The 22,542-nt window shown below is 37.2% G+C and overlaps 1 protein-coding gene across 5 annotated transcripts in view; it reads right to left on the reverse strand.

Annotated features, from left to right (window-relative positions):
- eya1 (EYA transcriptional coactivator and phosphatase 1) overlaps positions 1–22,542 on the reverse strand; it is a 62,272-nt gene that overhangs the window by 33,450 nt on the left and 6,280 nt on the right. The window contains exons 1-7 of one of the 5 annotated variants that reach the window (XM_036558504.1): positions 20,522–20,760; positions 17,224–17,351; positions 15,866–15,931; positions 12,637–12,714; positions 10,695–10,761; positions 10,200–10,345; positions 6,915–7,052 (exon numbers count right to left, since the gene is read on the reverse strand). In XM_036558504.1, the coding sequence (XP_036414397.1) occupies positions 6,915–7,052; positions 10,200–10,345; positions 10,695–10,761; positions 12,637–12,714; positions 15,866–15,931; positions 17,224–17,347 (619 nt within the window). In that variant the 5' untranslated portion in view covers positions 17,348–17,351; positions 20,522–20,760. Of the gene's footprint in view, positions 1–6,914; positions 7,053–10,199; positions 10,346–10,694; positions 10,762–12,636; positions 12,715–15,865; positions 15,932–17,223; positions 17,352–20,521; positions 20,761–22,542 lie in introns of those variants that run through there. The other 4 variants (XM_036558505.1, XM_036558503.1, XM_036558507.1 and 1 more) reach the window with 4 other exon arrangements.

Here is a 22,542-nt window from a genome sequence, read left to right on the forward strand (position 1 = left end):
CATATCAAAACTTTATCTTTTTTAAACCATTTGAAAACACCAGATGTTGATTTCAAGTTGAATGGGCTAGTAGGAAAAGTCCAAAAAAATGAGATAAAAAGCTTTGTTACAGCAGGAACAATCAATAATATGCACATAGCACAATATGCAACTGTCTTAATCTTTTGAACCAAAACTGTAGCAACAACAAAACCTTTGCACCAAAACTCTTGCTACAATAAAACTTTTGCAAACACCAAAGCTTTAGCAACAATGACATTTTTACACCAAAACCTTTGCTACAATGAAATTTTGCACCAAAACTCTTGCTACGATAAAACATTTGCACTAAAGCTCTTGCTACAATGAAACAGTTGCACCAAAACGTTTGTTACAGTAAAACATTTGCGCCAAAGCTCTTGCTGCAATTAAACTTCTGCAGCAAATCTTTAGCTACAATTACGTTTTTGAACCAAATCTATTGCTACAATGAAAAACTTGCAACAAAACTTTTGCACCAAAATTCTTGCTGCAATGAAACAAGCTGTAATGAAAACTTTTCAACAAAATCTTTGCTTTAATGAAACTTTGCATCAAACCTAATTGAACTAAATAAAGTAGCTAAGCAGCCAATGAGACTTATTGCCATTCATAGCTAAAGATTTTTAAATTAATTTATTGCTTTCACTCTTGCTGTCACTAAGCATACATGATTGACAGTATGTGGGTGGAGTTTGTAGTTTAAATGACTATTTCAGAGCTGCAAGGTTTTGTCACTTCAATGAAATGCAGTCTCAAATGGTGGAACAGCTTATACTATATGCATTTATAGCCTCAAGCGATGCATGTCTGCATTAGTGAGGCATTAAAGAGCATTAAAGAAGGACGTGACAGACAGGAAATGATTCTTAGGGTGAAGTGGAGGTGAAACCCTGCATATAAACCTGCTCCAAAGCCAAAACGCTGGCAGGTAAAATGGGGGCATGAAGGGTGTTTGAGGTTTGAGGGAGATGAATAACAGTGGCTTTATCTCTTCTCTGCCCCTATCAGTGATTTCATCTGGACTGATGGTGGAGAAGAAAAGGGGCTGGTGGGGGGGGTTTGGGGTGTGGAGTGTTTTATCCATTGCTATCTCCACAATGGCCAAAACAGTGCCACTGTTGTATGTAAACCACTGAAGGATGGTGAAGGAGTGGCGGATTTTACCTAATTTCTTGCCCTCAAAGTATACACACGTCCATCTTCTCCTCACAGCTCAAAAGAAGCACCTTCATTCTCTCTCAGTTTCTGAGTCATACAGGTAGCAAGGAAATCAAAATCAAACATATACAGTTTTATCTTTACCCCAAATGTAGTCGATCAGCTCAGACATGTTTGGTGTCTGAAGTTTGTTGTCATATGATAATGTTGTCATTTTTTACTTGTTTACACCGTTTGAACATAAGCTGTTGCTTTCATGGTGAATGGGCCAACAGTAAAAGACCAAAGTTAATAAATCTTGGTACTTTCTACTTTAAAGTTTCTGAGATAGAAAACTTTGTTACAGCAGCAACAATATGTAGCATGTGAGAGTTTCATTTTTTTATTTATTTATTTATTTATTACTCTTATTATTGGTGTAATTTGGCACCCCATGCCTGGCAGTTTGTGAGTGGAGTTTGTAGTTTAAATTGCTTTGTTATTTTGTCACAACATCAGCAACATGCATTTTTACAGTCTCAAACGTCTGTGTTTTGAGACGACATAGTGCCAAACGCCTCAATGTAGTTCCCGCTACGTCGATCTTTATTCAAAAAATCTCTTTTTATCATCTTTTTTTTGCATTGATAAACCAACTTTTCCAGCTCATCCGAGCGTGAAAACTCAATTTGTAACATTTATGCATTTTTTAGAATGTCTGGCTTTTCTATCCATTTTTTAATGCAAATTTTCCACACAAGAGGTGGGTGGAAAAGCCTTTACTGACAGGCAAAGTCACATATGTAAGGTTAGAAATGAAAAGACTTTATTAATTTGCCATATTAAGATTGTAGAACATGTCATTTGATTCCAACTTTTGCCTATGACTGTAAATGTTGTAATGAACATTGCGCTTGAACTAGCAACATGCTAAGCTGACACAGCAGCTTGCAAGGCTTAAAATGATCAGCAACCTGAAAATAAGGACCGAAAATATATAAATGACCCATGCTAATGCTTTCATTTCAGCGATATGTCAGCGTGAAAATATTTTCCCAGAAGTTTATTCCCGCTTTGGTTGGTTAACTAATATCAACAGGCTCTAAACTAATGAACAGCTGCTCTCTCTCTCTCTCTCTCTCTCTCTCTCTCTCTCTCTTTTTCTTTTCTTCATATAGTCTGCCAGGTCTGCTTCACAGGAGCCCTGAGAACTAGCCGGCTCCTGCCTGAGAAACGCACAAGAGATTAATTTACCGGGCTTAAATAAAAGAGTAATTACACCTTTGTTCAGGGAAACAAACAGAGGGCGAGTCTTTCATCCTGTGGTCATCAGCAAGAAATCCACCCCCCCCAACCCGCACTCCCGCCCCCTTTCCGAAACCGTAACAAATGTGAAGCAGCTTTGCTAGCATGCCAGTGTGTGGCCCAGCGCACCAGTATGGCCACTTTAATGTCCCCGTGATTAAAGAGACCTCTTATTTACCAGATTTGACCAGACATTTCCACAATGGAGTGTGCTCAAAATGCCTCTTTCTTGTGTCTCTCATTGTCTCTCCTTCTTTGTTAATGTGCTAAGAAGGTCAGGGAGCAGAACAAAAATGAAAAAAAAAGACGTGCTCACATAAAGAGCAGCACATCAAACTCCCATTGCACACCAAATTAGCTAAACCTACAGTTCAAAAAGTCATAAAAGCAGGGGGCTGCGAGACGGCCGTTGACTCTGGAAAGAGTGCGGAGCCACATGAAAGCCCGGCAAGACCCCCTCCTGTCCATGAAGAATGACTCCATGCTGGGGAAAGGCCTGGTCGTTCCCTGGGACCAAAAAAAAAAGCAAAAGAAAAATCCCCCACTCTGTCGTGCTCCACTTAGTTCACTCAGGACGAGACACCGACTCTCCAATTGCGAGTCCATTTGCTGTGCTTGATCAGTCCTTCTTGCCATGGGCTACGTCTATCATCAGTGCACAATATTTGTAGCAGAAGTTTCGTACGCCTCTCCGGGGAACGGACGATCAAGTCCAGATGGACTTTAAAAAACAGAAAAACAAGCAGTGTGCTGACTTATTCTCATTGTGTCAAGAGTAGAGACCAGATTACTGCTACAATCACCATCTACTAAAGTGAAAATCAATGAAATTCTACTCTAGTCTCACTGAACAACATAGAACTCACTCTGTACATATGAAACTTTTACATCATTTCTACATATTACATCAACACAGTTTTATTGTCCTTTTGGCAATAACTGTGTCAATAATATATTTCACTCAATAACTGTGTCAACTATATATTTTACTCATGTGAAAATAAAGCGCATTTGAATCGAGTAAAATCAATGTGTCAATCTCCAGCAGCAACTTTTATGAAGAAGCTGAAAACATTATAAACTTTGTATTTAAGTTAAAGTAAGAAGATTATGGACAACCCACTTCTGTTGGTTTGTTCATTATGCAATTTTAACTCAACATAAAGGCAACTAACATCATAGATGGTTTTGACATCCATCAGCGTATCAATATTAAAATCTATAGAAAATGTTTCAATAACTAACACCATCCTTCACATTTCTCAATCACAGCAGTGTAACAGAGTGGAATGTTGTTAGAAATGAAAGTGCAGAGCAAAAGCATTAATCTAATAGTATTCCCTCTGACAGCTGCACGCAGGCTGGACATACTGAGGGGGCTTCAGACTGGGGAATGTATCATATGGAGGTGGGGGTGGGGGCTGGACCAGAAGTGACCAAGCGTGACCACTGTGTTCAGGACTTTTCTCCTACATAGATTTCACTGTTTTTGTTATTTTTTGTTTGAGTGCAGATGTAAATCTGTCCGTACTAGATGTAAGGGGAACGCTCATGAGTGAACTTTAAGTTGGCTTGATAAAGCTGTTGCTATGGAATCCCAAGTCATTGCTAAGGTGCTGCTAAGCCACTGCCATGTTGTTCCAGATGGTTGCTAAGGTCTTACTAGGCTGTTGCTATGGTATCACAGGTGGTTGCTAAGGTGTTGCTAGGCCATTGCTATGGTATCCTATGTGGTTGCTAAGGTGTTATTTGGCCATTGCTATGGTATTCTAGGTAGTTGCTAAGGTATTGAGGCCATTGCTATGGTATCCCAAATGGTTGTTAAGGTGTTGCCAGGCCATTGCCATTTTATCCCAAATGGTTGCTAAGTTGTTGCCAGGCCATTGCTATGGCATTTCAAGTGGTTGCTAAGGTATTGCTAGGCCCCTGCTATTGTATCCCAGGAGGTTGCTAAGGTATTGCTAGGCCTTTGCTATGGTATCCCAGGTGGTTGCTAAGGTGTTGCCGGGCTGTCGCTATGGTATCACAAGTGGATGATTTTTTTTTTCATGTATAATAAGTATTTGAACAAGTGCTGTTCGAAAAACGGACATGCGATCTGTCCCAAAAGCACAAGCACACTATTCCGTATACAATCTATAATCCTGCGAAAGTTTCGTGGTTCTAGCCTGAAAACTTTAACCTGTCCAAAAAGCTAATTTAATAATAGATAAATGTAATTAACTATATAATATATTACCCGTTTATTGTGTTATTGATTTTTTGTTGTTTTTTGTTTTTTCAGAAAAATAATCAAACTCCTTTTGAAGACCAGAACTGGACACTCATTTTCCTTGTGTTGGTCTGCCTGATCGATACAAATAGCTGAGAGCTAAACGAAGCTGACCGGTCGGGCTGGTTAATGGTCATCTGTCTCCTGTCCCTGCAGCCAGCGGCTAATGTGTTTATCGGTGTGTCTGTGTGTTTGTGAGCCTGTCAGGCGCCAAGCAGCAGTCAGACAGACCCACAGTAACACTGACCAAGCCACTAACAGCACAGAACGCTGTAGTTGAGAGTAAAGGCTGTTACACTTTGCAAATAAACACGGTAAAACTGAATAATGTTCTAAAATAATTTTTAACACAAAACTATGCGCTCTGGATGTAATGTGATTTTAAACCAGTCCTTGGGAAAAGTACAGGTTGCCAAGATACAAGCAATTCAATTCTTCCTCTTGGTAGTGAGTCCTCTTGGTTCTCGCTATACCAACATTTTTCTGCTAAACTTGAACAGTTTTGTCAACATTCATAAAATATTATGGACAATTTCTGTTTCCATAGCTGATATCAACAAACCTTTAGAATCATTCAAATGTTTTTAATAAAAAAAAATCCTTAGGATAAAAACATAGCTCTTTTCATTTGCATGTGGTGCATGAGCTCATTAGACATGTGTTAGAATAAATTTACTGTCAAAATAAATAACATGGATCAGACGGGCAGTGAGACGAAGAAGAATCTGCAGCATGTCAACCTTTGTGAGCCGTTTATTTGTTTATTTGTATATTTCTTTAGGAACATCACTATACTGTACATCAAGGCTGCCAGAATTGTAGCTCATAGGCTAAAGATGGCCTGGGAGGACATTAGCTTCTTAACTGCCTTTTAAAATGGTATTTTTTAACTATTTTAGTAAAATATATAAAATACAATTCTAAAAACTTGAAGTCTACCTACGTTTTTATATATATACTGTTTTGTATTTCTGGCCTTTGGCCTACCAAAACCAATACATTTTGGGCTTCCAGGATGAAAAGATTTTGCACCCCCACATTTTTTGTATTTAAAATGATCATAGCTCATGTAGATCCAGATTGTTTGAATGATTTGGTGCCTTGTGTGAGGATTAACGGCCGGTTTAACCCCTTCCATTGGCAGGGGTGGCCAGCAGTAGAGTCTATTTAGCGAAGCGGTGAAGAAGAGAAGGAGCGTCCATGGGCCACATTTGCCACTGCGCAACATTATTTATTGTGAGATGCTCTGGAGAGTTTTCAAAAACATGTGGAGATGTTTCTACTGTCACACATTATTTGGGGTTGAACAGCCTCAGCACTGTCGCTGACTGTGTCTGTGAGTCTAGCAGGAAAATGCTGCAGGCAGAAAGAGAGAGAGAGAGAGAGAGAGAGAGAGAGAGAGAGAGAGAGAGAGAGAGAAAGGGAGGGAGAGGGAGAGGAATAAAGTCCCTAACAAAAACAATGGGTGGCAGGCAGGCTGCCTGATCTTCTCTCAGATCCCTGAAGGAGTGAGAGCTGGTGTTCCCTCTTAAACAAACACACTTAAGAACATCCATGGCCGAGCACTGAGCCAAGCCGTGGAGAAAAGACTGGTCTTTCCTTAAATTGTAAAATGCAGCTATTTTTCCATCTGTGTTGATTTCTCTGAAAACCCAAGGAAAAAAAGACAGTGCCATATGTTCAGAGACGTTCTGGATCAGTATGCGGCTGCCATTAATTGTCTGCCATCTTTGAAGGGGCCCAGAGAGAAACCACAGCATGAAGAAGAAGAAGAAGAAGAAGACTTTCTAGCATTAGTCATTTCTTTATTTCATCTCTAAACTGAGTGCCTCTGTTTACCGTTATATCTTTGTTATCCTAATTTATACTAATTGTACAATCCAGGATATCCTAGAGGAGGACCAGTTCACCTTTTAGGTCCTAGTTCCTCTCAGAGGTTCCTAAAGAGTTTTCGGAGTCTCCATTGGCCACTGGTCATCTCTGCATTCACATTTCTTGAAAGCTATGTATTTTGTGCTATGTAAATGGAAACATAACTGAAATTAAATATATTGAAGTTTACAACGAAGAATACAGCTGTCCTGAATGTATGATTGGTCTATACTTCATAGTCTCATAAAGCAGTTGAGAAGCCAGAAGAAGATTTAAAGGAAGAGGAGAGGAATAAGAAGATCTGTACCTTGCATTTGGTAACTGTAGGGTGCCTGTCCCGTCTGTGGTGTGGAGAAGCTGGAGCTGTAGCTGAGGAAGCTGCTCTGGCCTGGAGATTGGGATTGGCTCAGCCCGCTTTCTGTCTTGATGCCTGCCCACAATGGACCTAAATCAGTTAGTGACACCATAGCCATGATGCACAGTCCTCAGAGCCACTTCCTTCACATCAAACAACAACAACAACACGCAACAGCCGGTCTAATCGCAGGGCAGTGGTTTAAGCTAATGGTGAAGCGAGTGGAGAAACAGGCTAGAGGCTTAGAAACCCATAGAAGTCACAGTTACAGGAGAAACATGCTGAAGTCTTACACGACTGTGCAAAAGTCAGAGACCACCCTTCATTTATTTCACAGCCATTAAGTACAAATATTCATTTTTCAATATCAAGAAAAAGAGCAGAAAACATACACTGTAAAAACAGTGTAAAATGTACAGTAATTTACTGTAAGTACTGTATATTCAAGGTAAATATTTTATGGTATTTTATAATTTACAGTACTTTACTAGAAACCCTGCCTTTGTTGTTTGTTATGTTACTGTAAACCAATGCACTGCTCTAAATGCTCCCACTCCTAAATTTTACGGTATGATCCTGTAAAATAACACACCAGTATTTTACTGCAAAATAAATACTGTAAATTTGCAATTTACATTTTATAGTTTATCAGAAAATTACATAGAAGAAGAAAAGAATTTCTGCTTCTCACAATCAAAGTAATCCCAAACACTTTCAGTGATGTCAAGGTCTGGACTCGGGGGTGGTCTGTCCAGTGTTCTGAGAACAGCAGTAGCTTCTTTGTTTGATTTGTCTGTTTCCTTTTCTCAGTAAGAGCTTCTTGACAGCTACACATCCTTTCAGACATAGTGTTGAATTGTTTTCTCACAGTGGGAGGATGGACAGAAACACCTGTGGGTTTTTTCAGATCTGAAGCAAGAGTGAAGCTTGATTTTCTCCTGTAAAATGAAAGTACTGTCTATCTGAGGGGGGACAGTTTTGGTGGTCTACCCAGTCTTGCATGGTTGTTAGGAGTCCTACTATCTCTTGAATGATGAATTATTTGTACCTAAAGGCCATTTTGATTGGAAATTAGATAAATGGAGGGTGAACTTAGACTTCTGCGCAGCACTGTATGTGATTTATTTTATAGCTTGTTAAAAGAAGTGGATACATTGTGTGGAAAGTGCAGTTTCAACACTACATTTGTGTTTGTAAGTAGAAAAGCAGATATTTTATTATTATTGTATTTTATGAACTTATGAACAGTGTTCATTACATAATTAACTATGTAAACAATTATGTTATTACATTTAAATAGTGTACTTCTAAGGGTTAACTGAGTTATTGCTATCAAACGCTTTGCTGTATATGTTGCTATAAAGACTTCCACACATTTTTGGTCTTAGTTGAGCCGGAACATTTCTGTGATTAGATTGAATCAGGCCTGCTGCAGGTTTACGATTTGCACCCACTCAAACTTTTGAACTCCTGAGCATATTTCAGATTGTTTGGCTCTAAACCGCATTATCTCTCAGCATTCTTTCAGCGCTTTTTAAGTACGCACAATCCCAAGAACAAACAAGAGAACTTTTTCAGCGTGTGTTCTGTTCTTTCAGTGGCTGTGTAAACTGTTTTTGTTTTGGTATCCTTTTGTCTAATCTTTGGCCCTCGGTCTAACTCGCACAAAAGAAAAGCTCATGAGCTGGCCGGTCAAAAACAAAAGGTCAGCAGAGTCCCAGTGTTAGAGGGAAAAACACTATGATTTCCTAAAGTAAACATGAACCTTATCTGAATGATTGCAAATCTGCCGCACAGCATAATTAGCACTGTGTACAAACATCACTGTTTTAATTTGAAGTGCATTTGCACATCAGAACACAATATACACCATATTTTGAGGAATTCCAGTGCATAGTTTCAGGTGTACTTTTTACTCCAACCACTAGAGGTTTAGACTGCACAGTATTATTTCATTTTAATGTCACTCATTCATCACTTCCAACACAAATAAAGATTTCTACAAATATACTGCTGTCATATAGTCAAGTCTTGAGTTATGTGAATAAAACAGGCAGTCGGAAGCTGATTGCGTTCCAACAAACACGATGCTGGAGAAGCGAAACACTCTGTCAAATTATGATGAGTGATCATAAAACTATGCAAATTAGAAACAGGAAAACAAATCCCAAACTCGCCGAGCTTCATCTCACTGACTTCCAGTTTGAGGTTCTGCTTTCTTTCATGTTTAACACTGAGATTATTTTTTGGACGGGTATTTTATTAACCCCTTAAACTGTAAGGGTCTATATGGGGGTCCACACTACAGAACATACACATTAGTTTATAGTAGTAACTGAATAATTCATAGTAAATCCTGAACAATTCATAATAGGTACTGAACAATTCATAGTGGATGCTGGAAAAAATAATTGTGGTTTCTTAATAATTCATTGTATGTACTGAATAATTCATAGTAGATACTGAACACTTCATAGTGGTTACTTAAGAATTCATAGTAGATACTGCTTAATTTGTAGTGATAACTGAATAAGTCATAGTAGGTCCAGAATAATTCATAGTAGATACTGAAAAATTCATTGTCTTTTCTCAAAAATTCATAGTAGATACCGAGTAACTTATAGTTCACACTGAAAACTTCATAGTCATTACTCAATAATTCATAGTAGATGCTGAAGAATTCATAGTAGACAAAGAATAATTCATAGTAGTTACTGAATAATTCATAGTGGTTACTGAACAATTTATAAAACATACTGAATAACTTATAGTAGACATTAAATTATTCAAAGTATTACTCTGTAATTCATAGTGGTTACATATTAATTCATAGTAGAAACCAAATAATCAGTCTTAAGATTAATAACTAAACAATAAAGTTTAGGGCATTAAACTAGGAGCTCTGAGTGATATATTGTTTAATAAATTTGGTCAAGGTAGTTTCATAGATTAAATGGTATTGCAGTAAACTGATGTCTCTTTAACCCCTGTAATGTTCAGGCCAGTCTGGGAATTTAAGGTATTAGATGTTATATATGAAAAGCAAATTCAGAAATGTTCTTTATGTAGATGTTTTAAGGTTCTATTTTAAAGTTATAACGTAAAGTACTGGTATCTGAGAGTGCTCTAATGACCTGTTGCTAATTCTGGTTGTGTTTAAGTATGAAGCAAAGCCAAACCCGGTTTATAGAGCACAGAATAACAGAGAAGAACCTGGAGAGAGGCTGGTATAGTTACCGTAGGCTGGGATGCCGTAGTGCTGGCCTGGCTGAGGGTAAGTGGCGTAGGCTGCGGCCTGCTGCATTCCTGTGGTGTACTGCGTCTGACCGTACGCAGCCATGTTCTGAGACGAAGGAGTCGGAAGAATATGAGGATACGTTCTGCTGTTAGGGAGAAAAACACAGAACAGAAAGCGAAGAACATACTTTTATTCAAAAGCCTCTAATGTCACGTTTGCCTCCTGACAAATTCTTCGTGATTCTGTTACTTGATCATAAACGCTAATGTCATGAAGAGGCAGAAAAAAGGATCCTCTGGCTGATACACAACATGAAAGAATAATAAATCACACAGGAAATTTTTGCAAGATAATAATTACAACAGATTTCAGGGTATGCAAGCTGCAGACATCAGTGAAAACAAGAGCAGCAGATCTGGCAGCAGGATCTAATTAAAGGCCAAAATGAAGCTGGATGCTGCTTATTTTTTAAAGAAAAATAAAAGTAGCCTTACTTGGAAGGGTAAATCTGCGGAGAGAACTGGTGCGTTTGTCTTGGGCTGAAGCCACTGCTTCCAATGGCTGCACAGAGTTAAAAAGAAAAGAGGCAAGCACATATTTAAGCATTAAAAAATAAGATAAATATTGTTTTTTGCCAACAGAACTGCTGGAATCCACAGAAACAGTAATTATACTGCGTTACTCCATTTATTTCACTAACCTTATTCCAGGTTAAGCCATAATGAGGAAAAATAATCAAGTGTAATGCATGACATTTTCTGCTGACTACATAAAACACTTTATTAAGACTGCAAAGACAGCTTTGGACCCCCCCCATCCCCCACAACCCACCAAAGACAAACTCACAGCAGTAGTCAGTAGTGGCTTCAAGGGTCTTCGCATTGAATCAGTGACATGTTTGATTATGTACTACGTTAGTACATATTTGTAATAGTAACATGCCCATATGCATTATACACATGTATGTATGTATATATATATGTATATATATATATATATATATATATATATATATATATGTGTGTGTGTGTGTGTGTGTGTGTGTGTGTGTGTATTATATACGTAAGCATCCTTATGTGATAATAATGTTTAATGTGTATAATATGTGTAATATGCCGTGTATTATTATTATTATTATTATTATTATTATTATTATTATTATTATTACTTTTTATTGATTTACTTTTTTCTGCGGATGTTAGCAGATTAGCAACATTAGTTAGCATATGTCTATGTAAATTAATCATTTAATTATGATGATTGAATCCAAACGCAGGTCTGATGCTAAGCCTGTTTGTGTGTTTTCTGATGCTTCTCTGTGTTGGAGTAAAGTTCAGGGCAAGTGGTGGAGACTGTATGAAACTATACGCTATTAGCCCCTTTATTAACACTGAGCACTTTCCCCCCCTCACCTCAGCACCTGCCACCGCTACGAAGTCCTCCCCAGAGTGTGCAGAGCTCTAACATTACTAAATTTCATTAATATTGTCTGAGACAGAAGTCACAGCTATGATTTATGTGCGTCTAACATTAAGGTATCAAATACTTAGTCAAATGGGTATAGGGAAATAAGACAAATTAGCAGCAATGCTATACTCCGCAGTGAGCACACACATTTGCTTAGTAAGCGATGTGAGGAGTCACTAACACTTATCTAAACATGTTTGCTTAAGTCTGAAACTAATACCGTTCAGAGTGTAGAAGCGTTCAGAAACTAAAGCTATTTCTGTGGCTCAAAAGCTGCCTTAGAATAGTCGTCCATTCAAAACAGGTATTCAGTTCAGAATACGGTGTGAAACCATGTTTTATTTTCATAAAGATGTGTAGTTGAATTAAATATGCAACATAAGCATACACAAAATATGTAATATATATATAAATATATAGTACATATTTTTGTGTGTATCTATCTTTAATAATGATATGGTAGTATTTCTTTAAACTGCTTGTTACATTTTTGTTACATTTTACCTTTTATATCTTTAGAAATGCAAGTGATTTGATTGGATGATTCTAATGGAGTTTGCTGATAAAGAAAGTGTTTGGGGGATCTGAGGGGCTGGAGGATAGGTTGAGGGACAATGAGGTAAAAGCCTAAAGCTCGGGGTCAGAAGGGAGATTTCGTTGCCATGGTGACTAAGCTTCGATGGCACTCTTTTGTGCACTTCCTGGTTATCCTCCTGTTATCAGACAGTCATTTCTGGACTCATCTCCCACTAATAGCATCAACGTGTTTGTGTATGTTTGTTTCTGTTCTTTTTAAGACAGAAATGTCCTAAAGTTGTACTAAAACCAGAGAAACAGGGCTACCCTTGCACTTTTATATGTTACACATACAACATATATATATAGGACATATTATTATTACAAAAAGATACTATAATACAACTTCTGTAGGTTCTTGCAGATATATAATACCAATGAGACAATACATACCTGATCCTGAGAAGCTGTCTAACGAGCCGTCTGCTACAGAGGTGGTGATGTCACTGCTGCTCATTGGCTCTGTTTTAACTGGAAAGCAAAAGAGAAGGCAGGATTATTAGAGAGAGAGAGAGAGAGAGAGAGAGAGAGAAAGAGAGAGAAAGAGAAAGACACATCACTATCATACCACATCCACTCACGCAGTGTCTGTTTCTGAATGTGCTTAAAAACCCAGTTTGAGGCAACGAAGCAACATGAAACACACAAAAACATCATATGCATGAGTTTACAAGCTTTAGCATAATATAAACATTTATACCTTTAACATCTAAAGATTAACCCTTAAACTCTAAGGACTCACATACATACCTGTCTTACACAGTAGTTATACAGTAGGTACTAAATAATGAGCCGATTAAAGCAGCAGATACTGTTAATTTAATGATGATTCACTCAGCTGAAACATATTAATCAATTAGTACCAAATCATCATCAGTTAATTGATTTGGCAGCTGAAGCTGATCAGCTTAATCAGCTAGTTAGGGGCTGCCATTCAGCTGCTACGAACATTTTAATTAATCAATGTCAAATCACTGTAAGCACCCAGTTCAGGTTGATCCACCCTGATCAATTATTTATTTATCTGCTCACTGATTATTTGTCCATGTTGAACATTTACCAGCTCGTTGGTTTATTAGTTCAAGTTCATCTATCATTTACCAGATCAAATGATAGATTTAGCAGCTCATCATAAAGTTATTGATTTGTAAGATCATTCTGAAGGTACTGATTTATCAGGTCATTTTTAAATAACTGATTTATCAAATCATGGTAGAGTTACTGTTTATCAGTATTTTATAATATCTATTATGAAGCCACTGATTTACCACTAAATTGATTTAATCTGCTTTACCAGTTGAAGGTATTAATTCAGCTGTTAATTGATTTATTATTGATCAGCTTGTGGTTGATTGATCAGTTCTAGATGACGTGTCATGTATCAGTTAATGTCTGTGATGTGTCTGCTGTTGTGTTCTTTACCATGGATCATTATGTATCTTAAAGAGCAGAGTGTGTGTGTGTGTGTGTGTGTGTGTGTGTGTGTGTGTGTGTGTGTGTGAGTGTGTGTGTGAGTGTGTGTGAGCATGTGTAATTGAGTTGTCAAGGCGATGGAGTGTGTATAAAATAGTTATGAGTTTGACCTGACTGCTCTGAGATTTCACAGGGGGAGAGAGAGAGAGAGAGAGAGAGAGAGAGAATAAAGAAAGAGAGAGAGGGAAGAGTTAAGAAACAGGGAGAGAAAGAAAGAGAGAGAGAGAGAGAGAGAGAGAGAGAGAGAGAGAAAGGGAAACACAGAGAGAGAGATATTGGCTCTTTTATGAAAACAGAAATTCACCATGTGGGCATAAAGTCATGCCCAGTGAAATCCCTCATGGTGGATTCAGCCTCGGGCTTATTCGTGTCTAACATGATTCAAACACGTGTCACACATACACACACGCCAGCATTTTCCCCGTTTTGGGTAAAAAAGGGAAAATAGTGGTACGGCTGCATGCACAAACTAGCACACTAAAGGCTAGCTGCATACCAGAAAAGACCGTAAATGGTTGGGGGGGTAAAACAAAATACACTGTAAAAAATTTACGTTTTATTTCTTTTAAGTCTAGTCAACTTAAGATTTTACAGTCAAATTTCTGCAAGTTCTTTTATATTTTCTGAAGTCAAAAGTTCTCCTAACTTACATTATTTAGTACTGCGTCTGAGTCTACAAATTACATATTAAGTGAGCCAGTTTGCATTGACGTCCCTGTAGTTACTGAACAATAAGCCTTAGTATGTAATAAGCCTGGGGCTTTAAAACAGTGAATGTGGTTGCCTTCTTGTACACTGAACTCACATACATCTGTTTTCAGATTTTTACTCAGTTCCTCCACCAGTTAAAAAAAAGCCCAATGTTTTTTTTCTAAATAGGTTACGCACTATATGCATATACAAAACATGTCATGTGAATAACTTTCCAATGCTAACTAAATGGCTAATAGATTTCGTCAACATTCTCTTCTTTCTGTGTAAATTGGGTGGTCCTAATCTTGGGTCTCGGGTAGTGCTTACATAAGCAGTACCCTCACCGATCACAAGGATGAGGTGAGTTATCCCACCCACACCAGCCGCTTTCTGGCCTCTTTCTGTCTGTTCACATCAGAGAAATGTACAGATTGAAAGCTAACCATCAAGTCAAAGCTAACCTAGCAAGCATAACGGATCTATCCAGCTACCTCATCTGTCCGTCTGTCATCCAGCAGTGAAATAAATAACAATTTTCTTTAAGACGTCTCGAGATAAAAGTGGGATAATGATTTTAGTGAGTGGACACAGTGGGGTCTACAACACCACCTGTATATGTAGATAGTTTCACTTGCGCTGTTGTGTTTAGATCTACCTCAGTGCTGTAGCAGGCTGGGAATCAGGCATGCCTATTAGAATATTAGGCCACTCCCATAGAGTTCTCAGATAGGCCTAATACATGGATTTTAAGTTGTGCTTCATTTTATTTCTAGTATTTTTATTCTAAGTTTGCTGGATGCTTAGTATAACATTTAGTTTTAGTATCATAGCGAAGAGAGTGACCTCCCCATGTATTGATTAACATGTAAATTTATTTTAACGTTTTTACTTCAGCTATTTCTTTCTAAGTTCACTTAACCTCTGGTAAATTACCCAACAACACAAACATTTTTAATATTCTACACCGTGTTTCCTGGAACTTTAAGTAGTCTAGTCTGAATTAGGTCAATAAAAACAGTTTAAGGTCAACTTAACTCAAAAAGTTTTTACTGAGTAAGCTCAACCTAAACTGTATTTTGGGCAGTAACTTAGATGCAGCACTAAACAAATGTAAACATGAAAACTATGAAAAAAAAAAAACTATGCAGAAGGTTGAGAAAAATTCATCATATTTCATTTTTTACAGTGTAAACTGCTGATGAGATTTCACCATTCATTCACTTCTCAGAGCCTCAAACCATGCTTTAAAACCAAACACAACACAAACACAATCCTAATGAAAGGCACAATAGTTGAAGCAGCGTTTATATTTCAAAATGAAATCGAGTCCAATTGCAGTCACTGTTACAGCATTCCAAATTCCAGACTGTGGAACTAAATGGATAAAAAGTTTCTTTCCATTAATAATAACACCAATTATTGTCCTTTCATTGTTTTCAACCAGAACTGCACAAACCTGCAGCAGACTGTGAACTAGAACTTAACAACCAGTCAGCTGTGGTAAGCATAGTGATGTTATCACCTAAAGAGAGAAAAAAGTGGCACATCACAGTCTACCCCACCAACACCCCCTCCCCCTCTCCCCCACCACCGCCGGGGGGCTTATCACTGCACAAACGCAACAAAACCACACGCAACATTACATTATGTAAACTGAGCTTACTTAAGAAAAGATTACGATTCCCAGCAGGAGTGAAACGCGAGCACTCGCAGAAATGCGGCAGATTCCAAAACGTCATTCCAAACTCACAGTTTTACTTCAAATACAGCACATTTCACTTTAGGCACAAGAACGGAGACTGAACATTAATTCTCTCTATGCAATGAAATGTAACATTCATTGTCTATTTATATTCAAATGTAACGTTAATAGTCCCTGTGTAATGGAATCTACCATTTACTGTTTTTATACAGTGCTATGTTTATTGTTTCTATATAATGAAATGTAACATTAATTGTCCACATACAATTAAATGTAATGCTAATTGTTTCTATATAATATGTTATATTAAATGTCCCTATACAAGACAATGTTAATTGTCTCTATGTAACTAATTGTAACATTGATTATTTCTATATAACAACCTATAAAATTAATTATAATTTGTAACATACTGTTACAAATGTAACATTAACATTGAGTACAATGCAATGTTGTTTCTATATAATGAAATGTAACATTACTTGTCCCCATACAATAAAATGTAATGTTAATTCTTTCTATATAATGCAAGTTTGTCTCTATACAATAAAATGTAAAATCATTTGTCCATATGATAGGTCCACATAATTAAATGTATGTATGTTAATTGTCTTTATACAAGAATGTAACATCAGTTGTCCCAATACAATAAAATGTAATGTTAATTCTTTCTATATAATGAAATGTAACATTAAGTCTCCCTTTAAAATAAAAACCAATGCTAATTCCCCCAATTGTCTCTTTACATTAAAATATAACAGGCCTATTGAGCACTTTTCTGATTATTTAAAGCAGACAGGGAGTGAAAACTATCACAAACATTCCTCCTTTGATGAGTAAAGTAGTCATAATCAGTATACATTCTTATAGAAGCTGTATTGGTCTATGCAGACAGACGGAACAGCTCTATGAACAGCAGTCCATTCTAGGAAAGTACGACGCTTTTCTCGCAGCTGATTTCTCATCAGAGTAGGATTTAAAGAGGAGAAGGTCACGCAGCAGGTAGAAGCAGGTTAGACAGTCTAATCAGATAAGAATAAATCTGATATATAACAGTGAACTGTGACCTGTATCAGTGAAAGATATAAAATAAAATGAAAAGGTGTTCTTACCTTCAGTGCCATTTGGTGTCATGGAATTGTTGTTGATGTGCGTGTTATCGAGGTTGGGGCCGTTGGGGGATTCACTGCTGCCACTGACTCGACTGTGCGGACTGGCTAGATCCTGCATTTCCATAGACCTGCACACACACGCATTCACTGTCAGGGGAGAGCTAGTAAATCTCCTTGCACATACACTTATATACTTTATCTGATTCTGCATACAGTAAAAACACTGAATTCACTGCATATATTCATGTGTCCATCATTTCATAAAATACTGTACAAAATAGTTACTTTGCCTACTCAGGAGATGACAAAAAAGGCTTTGAATGTAAGATAATGCTAAAGAGATTTTATTACAAGTCATTTTGGAGCATTTCTATTGGCCCCTTCAACATGATTATTTTCACACAATGTGAGACTGAGAAAAATAAAAATGGAAAATGTCCGTTTTTAACAACAATGTTATTTTTCATAGTTACTGTATCCAGTTTACTTGGTATGTTGACATATTTTTTCCAGGTAGAAATGACATACACATTTAAATCTGATTATTATTTATACTGCATCTCTTTTTCCAGCATATAGTAATTAGTTCATTTACAATATTATTTTAAATTAAGCTTCTTAAGATTTACAATATGAGGCATTCTGGATATTTACAGCTTCATGGAGTCCGGCTGATCATCTGAAAGCTGATGTGAAACTAAATTCATTTTATTATTGAATATATATTGTATATATATATTACTATATATATTATATATATTACTATTTGACAGCTTTGTTTTTTAATCTTAACGCCATTCATAAATTCACATAAAACTGCTGAACTTGATGTAAGCAATAATTAATTACAGTTATATAAACCCTTTTACAGGCTTCTACAGCACACAGGCGCATGTGAACAAAGCACTAAAACACAGCTGCATATGCATATAATGACTGTTTAACAGATTCTATTGTTTTATGTCACCACAGTTGCCACTATTAATAGATTCCACAAAACACTGTTTGTTTTCATGCTACAATATAACAAAAACCATGATGAGTTACAGCAATATGAGTCAATATTATAGAGCAATGCATTTAATAAACAGGAGGAAGAGTGAACAAGTTAACACAGCTTAAATATATATTCTGTTTATTTAACCACAGTGAACACAAACACATTCATTCAGTATTTATACACATAATGAATATTTAACTGTTTCTATTCCTGATGATTTTTCAAACCATCAGTAATTAACCACAAATAAGGCTATCAAGCTAATAGTGAATTATAACAATATAAGCCAATTTCATAGTCTAAAACATTCTGTTCCACAACAAACCCAGCATGAATATAGATATTGAAAACCTAAAAAAATATTGAAAAAGTCCCTTTAATTAATTGTTCCATCACCACAGTAAATGCAAACGCAACAGTCCAGCACTTATGCATATATTGAATATTTGCCAGTTTCTGTTTTCTTTAGTTGTTACCACTATTAATTAAATCCATACACCACCTGTTGCTTTCACGCTACAATATGACAAAAACAGCAATGAATCACAGCAATAAAAGCCATCTTTACAATCTAAAGCAATTTGTCCTACAATAAACAGCAGCACAAATGAACACAGCATCAACACAGATCGAGTGTTACTTTGTTTAACTGTTTCGTTACCACAGTGATCTTGAGCGTGAGTGTGAGCGTGAGCGCAGTGGCCTGGCTGAGGAGTAAACTAGCGAGGGCGTTCCCCTGAGACACAGCCGGTGACATTTGACCCAAATTTAACAATTAATGAGACATGTGATGATTGATTGACTTTTTTAAGCTCATTTTAAGCATTAATAATTAAACACCAGCTCCTGTGGTGGAGCACCGTACTCTATGTCCACTCCTGATTTACAGGCAGCCTTCATAAACCTCCCTACATGCTCAGACAGTTCAGCGTGGCGCTGCGCTGTTTACCCTTTAATTGTGTCTCTGTTTACTGTCTGAATGCTCCACCACATGGTTCACTATACACAGCAAATGAATGGACACTAACAAGGTTAAAGCAGATTAGATAAGGCTAAAAATATTTATATTAGGAAAAAAAAATTAATATCTGTCAGTATACATTGATTTGTAGGTGTTCTTGCAGTACTTTTAATAAACTCTAAAGCAATCAGCCCATTAGATAAAGCTCTGAATGCACAGCTGACAAAAGCATTCACATTTTACAGGTTAAAAGTTATTAATCTGCATTAGTCTACTGCATGCACTTTTATTCTAGCAGATAGAGCATCTAAGAAATCGGCAATACGCAATGCTGGGGAAGTTAAGAGTGTAAAGGACGTTTCGGTTTGATGCTCTGATGAAAAGCTCAGCTATGACACAGTCTTAAATAAACAGAGGCAAAGCAGCATTCAAATACGCACATTATTACAGAACGACAGAAAAGAACCATCTCTCCATCTCTCTCTTTCTCTCTCTCTTCTTTCTCTCTGTTTCTTTCCTATTCTCCATCTGATTCTTATTCTCTTTCTTATTCTTTCTCATTTCTCTGTCTCTCTCTCTCTCTCTCTCTCTCTCTTTCTCTCTCTCTCTCTCTCTCTCTCAGTCAATTCAATTCTAATGACAAATAATTCTCAAAGTATACATTATGTTTCTTGTTCTTTTTCCCCTCGCTCTCATTTCCTTCTCTCATCCCTCTTTCTTTCACTCTAATGTCTTTCTCTTTTTCCTCTCTTGCTCTGTCTCTCTCTCAGTTCAGTGCAATACAATGGTATGACTGCATTTACTGTTAGATACAGTAAAGCATCACTGAAATACTAAGACTGAAATTTTTACAGATTTAACAAAATCTACGTTTCAGTTAAAGGGAAAAGTTTTAGCTGGAAATGATCAAGGAACATAAATAAAAACAACAATTTAACTCTCGCTCAATTCAGTTCAGTGTGAATTTTATTAATAAGAATTAACATTTAAAAAGCCTTAGTTAAGTTTTAATTAAGCCTTTCACAAACAATTTGGTAAAAAGTTTAGTTTCTCCTTCAGAGCGCCATTTCTCCTCTATACCCCCCAAAAAACTTTGGGGCCTTTCCATCATGTGAACGTTCTTAAAACTATAAAAAGACTCAAATTTGTCGTACAAAACAGGTTCTTTACATTTTTAAAGAACTATCCATTGAAGGATTCTTTAGTGAACCAAAGTGGTTCTTCTATAGCACAGACAGAACTTGTGGTTTAAGCTCAACTTTTTGCTAAATATCCATCTACATCTCAGTGATGCTCCACTCTCTCTCTCTCTCTCCCTCTCTCTCTCTCTGTCTTACCTGAAACTGGATGGAGCTCAACCATCTGAGTCAGACAGCTTCTTTCTTTCCTTTTCTTCCCTCTATTTTCCCCAAAAACTTTTTTTTCCACCTGCCAGTCCCTCTGAAACAATGTCCGTCCTTGTTATTCCAGCCTGGTGTCACTGTCCAGACCCATCCGTCACACAATAGCCGTTGTCTGAGAAAACATTATTGTTATTGTGGAGCAGCCCGAGCCGGACGAACAGAGACACATTGTGAGCGGGTTTTTTTCAGGTTTTTTTTTCGGCCCCTCTGCTTCCTCCTGCAGGTTCTGCCTCCTCCTTCCAGAGGCGGAATGACGGACGGAAAGGTGATTCATCATTGGAGGAGGACAGCTGCAGACTGGATTAGCTCTCAACCAATCAACATGCAAACACGGCTTAGCCAAGGTAAGCAGGAAGGGGAGGGGCCGGGGAGCAAGGGGAGCAAAGTTGGTGAAGGGGGGGTGGGGTAACTACTGCTAATACCCCTACAAGAGAGGGTAGTAAAGCAAGAGAGATGCACTGCCATTCCTACGTATAACCTGTGATAATCTGTAAATATAGCTTTTCTTGTAATTGGAATCTGGATGTCTTAAATTGAAAAATATTAGTTCTTACAGTTTACTGAGTTTAACTGGACTGAACTGAGTTTTGTTTTCTTTGATAAACATAAAAGCATCTACTTATAGGTAGGAGAATTGTCAATAACTACTAAGCTTGTAAATAACAATAATGCAACCTAAACATTTGTAACAATGTAATAATAATGTATTACATATAATTAATATGTAATACTAAAGTAACATGTATCTAGCAACACTAATGGTTACTATGTAACAACATAGTAATAATATAATGTTTAACACCTTGGAATTGCTGTAACAATTATATGCAACAATGTAACAATAATGTAACTAATATGTATGTAACAATGTAACACTTGTGTAACATAAGTATATGCCATGAAAATGGTTTTAAACCATTTATTGAGCAGTAATTCAGTTTTTCCAGTAAAAACACCATATTAGAATAAACACAAATAATCATAAACACAGTAGTCAGAATGTGTTGTGTTGAGTAAAGTTAAGAATATGTAGGAAAGAACAACACAGTTAGAAGAACACAGTTCAATTCCATCACCTGATATAATTAATGAAGTACTAATTAGATAAACTATGTACTGGTAAATGGAAAGTGTAAATGCTACAGGAGAGCTAACATACTTGCACACACACATTTGTTTATTTGTTTGTAATTTTTTTAACAACTACATGCTTCTGGCCCAGAAAAAAAAGGCTTTCCCAAATGGCCTGAGGCTTTTTCACTGCTGTATGTGCGTGACAATGTAATAATAATGTAACATCTATGTAGTAATAATATAACATACACATGTATCAGTGTATCAACAGCGACTCGTAACATCGATGCCAGTGACACACTATTTAAGTGAGTTTAGTATGTAATTGAAACTGAGACATTTGAAATCTCTAAATGTGAATACTGGCTATTTCAGTGATGTTTTGGCAACAATAGTGTATCTAAATATAAACTACATAAACCATAGCAAGCTTAAACTGATACAAAAGAGACAGAGAGAAAGAGAGGAAGGAGCGAAAGAGAGAGAGAGAGAGAGAGAGAGACGGAGAGAGAGAGAGAGCAAGAGAGAGAGAGAGAGAGAGAGATGTGTTGAACAGAAGCAGTGGAGTGTGACCCCCTGCAGCATCCTCAGCACATCTTTCATCTGCAATTGATGCCTATCTGAAATTCATCTGCACTCCCTCCCTTCACACTGACAGGCACTAACGACCATCAGCCCTGAGGCTGCAGGAGAGAGAGAGAGAGAGAGAGAGAGAGAGAGAAGAGAGAGAGAGAGAGCACTTTAGAGTACAGTGCTGTATCTCTGATAATAAAGTCCAGTAGAAACAGTGCAATGGTGAACATATGGAGCTGCATGTGTTTCCTATGACTCCACAAAATCTGCTATTACTCTTCCAGTTGGCAGATACATTCTGCTGTCCA

The sequence above is a fragment of the Colossoma macropomum genome, unplaced genomic scaffold, assembly GCF_904425465.1.
Source record: "Colossoma macropomum unplaced genomic scaffold, Colossoma_macropomum, whole genome shotgun sequence".
NCBI classification, from domain to species: Eukaryota; Metazoa; Chordata; class Actinopteri; order Characiformes; family Serrasalmidae; genus Colossoma; species Colossoma macropomum.